The sequence below is a fragment of the Pteropus alecto genome, unplaced genomic scaffold (genome assembly GCF_000325575.1).
Source record: "Pteropus alecto unplaced genomic scaffold, ASM32557v1 scaffold113, whole genome shotgun sequence".
NCBI classification, from domain to species: Eukaryota; Metazoa; Chordata; class Mammalia; order Chiroptera; family Pteropodidae; genus Pteropus; species Pteropus alecto.
In genome coordinates this window covers 3,626,155-3,635,357 of record NW_006433949.1, presented here as the reverse complement: position 1 = coordinate 3,635,357, position 9,203 = coordinate 3,626,155, and the positions used below count along the sequence as shown (strand labels likewise).

The following is a 9,203-nucleotide window of genomic DNA, read 5'->3' as shown; positions in this document are numbered from 1 at the left end:
AGCTTGTTTTGTGGCCTAACGTGTCATAACATGTGGTCTGTCCTGGAAAATGTTCCATGTGCATTTGACAAAAATGTATATTCTGCTTTTAGGTGAAATGTCCTAATTTGACTTAAGTTCATCTGCTCTAATGTGTCATTTACAGCCACTGTGTCTGTGTTGATTTTCTGTCTGGATAATCTCTTCATCGACGTAAGTTTTTCATTTTTTTTCATTTTCATTTGCATGAACTATACTTTTCCATCCTTTTACTTTCAGTCTGAATATGTCTTTTAATCTGAAGTAGGTCTTTTGTAGGCAGCACATATATGGGTCATGTTTTTTAATCCATTCAGTCACGTTATGTCTTTTAATTGGAGCATTTAGTCCGTTTACATTTAAAGTAATTCTTGATAGGTACGTAGTGATAGCCATTAATTGTTTTCTGATTAATTTTGTAGTTCTTGGTTCCTTTCTCATTCTGTTGCTCTCTTCTCTTGTATGTTAATGACTTTATACAGCGTTGCGTTTGGATTCCTTTCTCTTTATTTCTTGTATATCTCTTGTAGATTTTTGGTTTGTGGTTACCATATGCTTCATATATCCCAAGCTATGTTTATAGCAGCCTATTTTAAGTTGATAGTCATTTAAGTTTGAGCACATTCTAAAATCACTACAAATTTTACTCTCCCTCTACGTGTTTGTTTTTGTCATTATTTTTAAATTATTTTTTGTGTGTGTTTGTTCGTATCCCTTAATTTATTGTTTTAATTATACATGTTCTTCCTATTTTTGCCTTTTAACTTTTGTACTAGCTTTACAATGGGTGAACTGCTGCTTTTACTGTTTTCTTTGTCAGTGAGAATTTCCTTATATTTTCTAATTCACATTTTTTATCTTTTTTACTTAAAGAAATTCCTTTAGCATTTCTTATAATACTGGTTTAGTGATAATGGACTCACTTTTGCTTATCTGGGAAACTCCTTATCTCTCCTTCAGTTCTAAATGATAGTATTGGTGGATACAGTAATCTTGGTCGTAGGCCTATACTTTTCATCACTTTGAATATTTTGTGCCATTCTTTTCTGGCCTGTGAAATTTCTGTTGGAAAATTGGCTGATAGTGTTAAGAGAGCTCGCTTGTATGTAACTAACTGCTTTTCTCTTCCTACTTTTAAGATTCTATTTGTCTTTAACCTATGGCGTTTTCATGATGACGTGTCTTCTTGTAGGCTTCTTTGGGTTCATCTCATTTGGAACTCTCTGCACTTCCTGGGCTTGTATGTCTGTTTCCTCTGCCATAGTAGGGAAATTTGCAGTCATTATTTCTTCAAATAGGCTTTCAATTCCTTGTTCTCTCTTCTTCTTCTGGTACACCTATGATACGAATGTTGTCATACTTGATGTTGTCCCCAAGGTCCCTTACACTATTCTCATTTTTCACAATTCTTTTGTTGTTGTTCTGATTGGACGTTTTATGCTACTTTGTTTTCCAAATCACTGATTTAATCTTCTGTTTCCTCTAATCTGCTGTCGATTCCCTCTAATGTGTTCTTCATTTCAGTTACTCTTCATTTCTGACTGGTTTATTTTAATGATTTCTATCGCTTTGTCGAAGTTCTCACTGAGGTCATCTCTTCTTCTCCTAAGTTCATTGTCCATTCTATGACCAATATTTTGAACTCTGCATCTGGTAGTTTGCTTTTCTCCATTTTGTTTAGTTTTTTTTTGTTGTTGTTGTTGTTTTTCTCTCTGGAGTTTTGTCCTGTTCTTTCATTTGGGACATGTTTCACTTGGACCTTTGGCTGCCTCCCTGTGTTTGTTTCTATGTATGAGGTAGATCTGTTCCATCTCCCAATCTTGGCAGAGTGACCTTATGTAGTAGATGTCCTGCGGGTCCCAGTGGTGCAGTCTCCTTATTCACCTGAGCTGGTTTTTCCAGGTGTGTCACTTTTGCGGGTCGTGTGTACCCTCCTGTTATCGTTGAGTCTTGATTGCTGTTGGCATGTCAGTGGGTGGGACTGACTCAGGCTGACTGCCTGTGAGGGCAGGCCATGACTACAGTGGACAAGCTCTTATACAGGGGCTGATCCTACAGAGCTGGAGTCACTTTAGCAGGGCTCTGGTGCCAGCCAAGTTTGCCCTTTGGGTGTGTCATCTGTGGAGCCGGTTGTTTAGCAATCTGGTGTGGTCAGAAGCCAGTCACTGGGTGTGCTGGTTCCGGAGCTTCTTAGGAGGGACTCGGGTGCAGGCCAGTATCAGCTGCCATTTGTGCCCAGCTTGGGGTCACCTGTTGGGTGCTACAAAGTGACCTGCAGTTGGTTGTTGCTTGTGCTTGGGAGAGGCTATGCTGTGAACTGAGGCTGGCCACCACTAGTGTCAGGCTTAGGACCCTTTGGTGGGCACCACAGTGTGAGCTAAGGCCAGCTGCCTCTTGCGTGGGGCATTGGCCACTTAATTGAAGCTACATTCCAAGCCAACAATGGCTGCAGCTAATCTCAGGCTTGGGGCCAACTGATGGGAGTTACAATTCATGTTGAGAATAGTCACTGCTTGTGTGGGGCTTGGGGCCTCTTAGCAAGAGATATAAGACATGCCGAGGACATCCATTGCTCGTTTGGGGCTTGTGGACTTGACAGATTTTAGAAAAGTCCACAACATGAGCCAAGGCAGGCTGCTTGGGTGGAAAAGCTGCTGGAAGTGGCTCACATGAGCACTCAAGTTGGATGTGGTGGGGTGTCAGCAATCACCAGGGCAGGGCTGTTGGTATTAGCCAGGTTGATGGAGAGCAGAGATTTGGCACCTGCCAGAGCCTGCCAGCTGGGTGGAAGTAGGTCTCAACAAAGGAACAGTGGTGCCAGCAGTGCTTCCATCCCCAGAGAGAGCTGCCCCAACCCCTGCCCCTCCAGCCCTTGCTCTTAAGCCAGACAACTCAGTTTCTCTTCATACATCCCTGGCACTTTTTGAGCTACTGCCCCAGTGCTGGAACTCAGAGCATGTACGTCTGTCAGTGAGGGAGTCTGTGTGTGGGGTCCCTCAAGTGAAATGCCTGGGATTCCAGTAGCCCTCCATATGTAATTCCCACTGGTTTTCATAGCCAGAAGTTATAGGGATACCTATTCCTGACACTGGTGCCTTGGGCTGTGGAGCTCAGTGTGGGGCTGGGACCCCTTGTTCTTCAGAGGGGACCTTGATAGCTGAGACATCGCTCCCAATTTTTAACCACATGTGGGTGTGGGGCCAGCCTGTTCCATCTCTGCTTTTCCTACCAGCCTCGATCTGGCTGCTTCTGTATGTTGTTAGTTATAAGATTTCTGTTCAGCTACACTTCAAGTAGTTCTCAAGGGTGATTGTTCTATAATTTAGTTGTAGTTTTGATGTGGCCATGGAAAGAGGTGAGTACAGCATTTATCTACCCTGCTGTCTTGACTGGAAGTACAACTGTCACGTTTAAAGGCAGCATACTTTTTTTTTAAGTTGGCAAAACATACCATAAAGTATTTGATTAATCTGCTTTTGGTATGAGCATTTAGATTGAGCCCAGTTTTTAAGTTATTATAAAGAATGCAAAGGTGAACACATTTATGTATTCATCTTTTTGTACCTGCTGGATTTATTTTTCAGGATAATTTCCTACTGAGTGGGATTCCTGAACTTTTCAAGTAAACTTTTTGTCGTGGTGTGACATGCATACAGAAAACAGTACACCACTCATAAGTGCACTGTTCCATGAGCTTTTTGAGAACACATCAGGGTAACCTGCACCTGGATCAAGAAATTGAATATTCCCAGTACCCAGAAGCCACCTCATGCCCCATCCAAATTACTATCCCCCGTCAAGGACAACTACTACCTTGACTTTTTAAAAAATTAAGACATTATTATTATTTTTTAAAAAATTAGTTATTATTAGAGCAGTGTTAGGGTCACAGTAAAATTCAGGGGAAGGCTCAGAGATGTTCCATATACCTCCTGCCCCGACACGTGCACAGTCTCCCCCATTATCAACATCCCCGACCAGAGTTTTGTTACGATCAAAAACCTGCATCGACACATCATTATCACCCACTCTTGGTGTGGGTTTGGACAAACGTAAATGGCATGTATCCATAGTTATGGTATCATGCAAAGTAGTCACTCCCCCTAAAAGTCCTTTGTGCTCAGCCTGCTCATCCCTTGCTTCCCAGCACCTGACAACCAATGATCTTGTTACGGTCTCCATAGTTTTGCATTTTCCAAGATGTCATATAGTTGGAATCGTTAGCATGGAGCCTTTCTATCCTGGCTTTTAACAGTGTAGATGAGTTTTGCCTGCTTTTGACCTTTATGTAAATGGAATCGTGAAGTATGTGCTCTTTCATGTCTAGCTTCCTTTTGTTATTATGTTTTTGAAACTCACCCAACTTATTGCACATATCGTTTGTTGTGTTCATTGCTGTATACTATGCCATTGTTTGAATATAGCACACTTTAACACTTTATCCTGCCGTCGCTGGGCATTCGGGTAGTTTTCTGCGTAGGGCTATTCAAATCTTGCTGCCACAGATATTCTTGTACACATCTTCTGGTGAGCACAAGTCACATTTCCGTTGGATATGACCCTAGCAGTGGAATTGCCAGGCCATCAAGTATACGGATGTCTTTGCTGACATACACGTGATGTAAATGGCCATATTTACTCCAGAAAGGTGATAATTGCCCCTGGTGGTTATCTAACCTTCACATGTGTCAGCTTCTACATCTGTAACACGGGAGTACAACACCCCCCACCCCAGATGTTAAGAGGAAGAGGAGCTAGTGCGTGGGGAGAGGCATCCAGCACACAGTGAACCCTGAGTACCAGTTCGCAGTCATAACGAATATTTTCTAGCAAACTGCATCCTCTAGGGAGGCATGAGAATTCAGAGCTGCAGTTTTTCGAAGGGATCACAGCTTGAGCCTGAGGCCAAAAAAATGAATATGCGATAAGGTGACCAGTTGGCCTCAGGAATGAGCTACGTCTGGAACAAGAGGAGAAAGAGTTCTTAAGAGATGGGAAACGCTGGGAGGATGGTGGTGGGAGGTAGCAGTCCTCCAGCCCAGCCACCGCTTTGGAAAGTTTTGCCTGCACTGTATCTGGTCCCCAGGACACTGACCTAAAGGCCTTGAACACAAGGATATTCTGAGAAACGAGCTGCCACTTATCAGCTGTGTGATCGTGAGCACTCTCTGAGACGCAGTTTTCAAATTACAAGTGGAGAAAGAAATATTCACTTACAGGGTGGTTTTGAGGGTGAAGTGAAAAGGTGAGTGTACATGTTTGCTCTCGTGCGTTTCATAAAGTAAACACTCATGTGTGGGCGGAACCCACAAGTTCCAATCTTAGCTATGTAAGAAACATGGCCCATAGACAAAAATGGTTATTTAAAAAAAACCCCAAAACTCTCGTACTGAGATTTTCTCAGTTTTAGGTTATTGGGAGAATCTTAATACATTGTCCACAGCAGCGGTTATCAAAATTCTACTTCCACTTCCCTCGTTCCACCGGATTCCTCATACATTTGTCGCTACAGGTCTCACGTCACTTCCAGCACTGGCCTGAATCACTTTTGCTCCTTTCCTATTCCTCTGTCTCTTAATTTGTGACTACACAGAGCCCTTTGCTCGGCTGGGGGAGGACCCATCATCAGGACCGGGAGAGGAGAACGTCAGACAAGTGGACGTGATCTCCTTAGTGGGCTGCGGGAGGAGAAAATGACCTGGTTCACGGTCGTCCTGTCCCGCGAGCTGGCGATATTAGTTATAGTTGTATTATTGCCAAGGGGGTCAGGACGAACGACCCAGAGCTGCATTACCAGGAAGAATGGGAAGTTTGCTTCCTCATCTGGGGCTCAGGTTTGCCGTGGTGGGAGATGGCACAAGAACGGATGGATGGAAAGAGGAGGGTGGGGAGGAGGCTCCAGGCTTTCTTTGGATTCAGGCTCCCTGAATCCAGGGTTAGTGGTCAGCGATGTCTTTCTCACTCATGTTCTCTTTCTTTGTCTTACTTTGCAGTCTCTTCAGACCAGATCGAGCAGCTGCACCGGAGGTTTAAGCAGCTGAGTGGAGACCAGCCTACTATCCGGTAAGATCGTTAGCTGGGTTTGGGCGTTGGGCAGGTCCCGGCTCTTGGGGATTTCTCTTTCCGTTTATCTGTCCCTGGGTGCGGGGTAGTTGTGGAGGAGCCCATTTTTGGAGGCAGACCTGTAGTTATTTTATTCTCATAATTCTAGAAAAGATATTCTCAACTAAAAGAGCTGCGCCTGCTGCTACTGGGATCAGAAAATTAGAACTAGAGTGAAGCCAAGGGGTGTGGGGATGAAGAGCTAGCCAGCCACCCCTGCCTTCCTCAAATGGAACATGCCTTGGAATTCCAGACACATGTCGAGGACCTGTTAAGTGCCAGGGTCGTGCTCATTGCTGGGTACCCAAAGATGAACAAACTGTGATGCAGCCCAGTTTAGGGGCTCAGATGTTGTTATGAGGCTCCATCTCGTGACCCTGCTTCCTCTGGGTTGTTAGTTCCAATCTCGGTTAAGATGGCAGGTGGCAGCCTCAGATTTCTGTCAAGGAAACTCACCATTCTACATTGCATCTTTTAGAAGCTGCGTAGGTTACTTTTTTATGAGGAGGAATGCCTTGACCTGGGTTCCTTCTTTTAGGAGGTTGGGTTCAGTCTTAGATGGTGGTCAAGTTTTCTTGGAACCAGGTTAGTGAGAGGTCCTAGTTAGCATGTCGATCAAAGTTGGTGAGGGAGCTTTGAGGCAAACTATAGCAAGCAGAGTTTCCAATATACAGTGAATACCGTTCTACCAGAAACTTTCTAACGGATGTAGTTTCCTAAAATAAACATTCAGAGCCTCAAAGTTACAGTCTTGGAAATTTTAAAAGAAACTTTTCCATAGTCCAGGAAAACTTCTTTCTTCTTAGTGCACAGACTTAAATTTCACTAAGATTCCTAGAAACCGATATGTAAATATCTACTTTCCTCTGTCTTTTCTGAACGAAGGCGTGTTGTTAATCCAGTGCATCCATTTCCAGAGCTTAGGTTCTGGTGGTCTCAAGGTTCTTGTGGTCTCCAGCCTCAGTTTAATTGTATCTAAGACAGACTTAAAGACAGTCAGGACTTGCACCTTTAATTCTGTGCATCTCACTTGCTAAGACCGGTGAAGGAGAGAGCAGAGCCCAGCAAAAGGTCACCTGACTTCTTATGGGCTCGGTTGGGGTCACATGACCAAGTCCGAGCCCATCGCCATGGCAGGGGCTAGAAATGCAAATTGGTTTTCCCCCAGAGCTGTGAGGGGTTGGGCTGGGTCATCAGCCAAGGGCAGGGATGGGGTTGGAGTGGTTTCTCAGGGCAAGGTGGGCCCCTTGGGGCATGGGCTGAGGAGTGAGCGAAGGGCGGGAACACCTCAGCAGGGCACCTTGAGGTCTAATGAGCAGTGACACCTCTGCACGCCGGATATTGGAACATGGAAATGTCAAGGACGTTATTCCTTCAGAAATTCATGGACACGTGCTCCGTGCCAGGTGCTCAGTTCTTATGCTGTTGGACCCGACCACCATGCAGCTCACAGTTGGGAAGGTGTCAGGGTGGGGCCCACTTTCTCAAGATAACTTTCCAGCACGCTGCCCTCAGCCCTGTGACAAGCCGCCTTGGGCTCCTCGCTGTTATAGGTCTGTGGGTCTCGGCAGGTGAGCAGCTTCGGGTTCCAATTCCACGCGCGTTTAATTTTCAGACTCGGGGGAAGCAGAGGCAAAAACTCAGACTTGAGAACAAGTCATAGTTGAACCGTCTGTGTCACTGGCTGTGACTGTGGATTAGTTGCTGTTTCCCTGAGCTTGTCTCATTCGTAAAGTGAGTCTCAGGTGAGCATGATCGTTTGGGACTAGATGTGAGGTGTGTGTGGGACCATCCTGCTTTGAGCTGGGTTTGTTGGCATTTGGCAGACTGGCTGGCATCATTCTACCAGTTTGTGGGGTCACAAGGACCCCCCTTTGAAATGCCCAAGTCTGTCACTGGGGTGGGGGTGGAGTTGGGGAGCACAGGCACTGCGGGAAGAGGAGGCCCCCCACTTTGGAGTTCTAGCATCTGAGTCCTGACGGTGTCATCCAGCAGCCCCTCAGGATCCCTCGCAAGGACTTAGTGAAACAGTGTCCTCTTCACGGCTTCTGTCCAACTTAGTGTGCACGCAGATAACCTGGGAGTCTGCTAAAATGCGGGTTTGGCTCCAGCGGGTCTGGGGTGGGGCTCGAGATTCTGCGTTTCTGACGAGCACAAATGCTGCAAATCCCTTGTCCTGAGACCCCGGGGTGTCGAGCTCAGTGCTTGGAGCATCTGCTGCTTCAGCAAATGCTGCTTCGTTTCTGTCCCCCACCAGCCAGCCCCAACGCCACCCCAGCCTCAGCTGTCAGGCACTGCAGCATCCCCTCCCTGTCCTCAAGCCCGTCGCCTCCTGCCTTTTCACACACCTGTCCTGTCTAAATCCAACACATCTGGTGGGTCTCAGCAAGAACGTCTGTCCTAATCTCTCACCCCTCGCCCCCTTTTTCTCTGTGGCAGTCATAGCATTTGTTGTTCCATCAGGTGCCCTGAACATCTGTTTCTGCCTCCCCAGCCGGACGGCGAGCACGTGTGTGTGTGTGTGTGTGTTTGGGAGGGGGGGTCATCTGGAAACCTTGTTAAAACACAGGTTTTGATTCAGTCTGGAGTGGGGCCTGGGACTCTGCATTCCTAACCAGGGAGAAGGGTTTCGGTCAGGTTGGCCTCGCCCAGCACCGAGAATGGTGCCCAGTGGGCCCTCCAGGCCCAGGCGGGTGGAGGCTGCATCCCATCGGGTGCCGAGCCACCCATTGCAGGCTCCTGCTAGGAGGCTCCTGTCAGCTGCACACTGCCAGCCTGCCGGCCTGGAGGAAGGAAGTGGACTGACCACAGCGACTTGTGCAAACGGGCCTGCAGGAAGGGCCTCCTCCTAGGCTCCCGGAACTGCTTTGCCTAATTCTAATCCTCCCTCCGGGGCCTGGAGAAGGGAGATGGGGCAGCTCTTGGGGTGCCCCAGGCTTTCCTGTCCAACTTCTCAGGACAGGAGTGAGCAGCTGTGGACTGCGATCCGGTCCCCAGTGCTGTTCCCCCTCTGCCAAGGGCTTCTGAGTGGCCCCAGGCCAGGCCTTCAGCCTCTCTGATCCCTGGGCTATGCTGGGGTTTTG

The 9,203-nt window shown here is 46.7% G+C and overlaps 1 protein-coding gene across 1 annotated transcript in view; it reads left to right on the top strand.

The window, feature by feature from the left end:
• TESC (tescalcin) overlaps positions 1 to 9,203 on the top strand; it is a 48,180-nt gene that overhangs the window by 18,325 nt on the left and 20,652 nt on the right. The window contains exon 2 of the mRNA XM_025044554.1: positions 6,012 to 6,081. Within this exon, the coding sequence (XP_024900322.1) occupies positions 6,012 to 6,081 (70 nt within the window). The remainder of the gene's footprint in view (positions 1 to 6,011; positions 6,082 to 9,203) is intronic.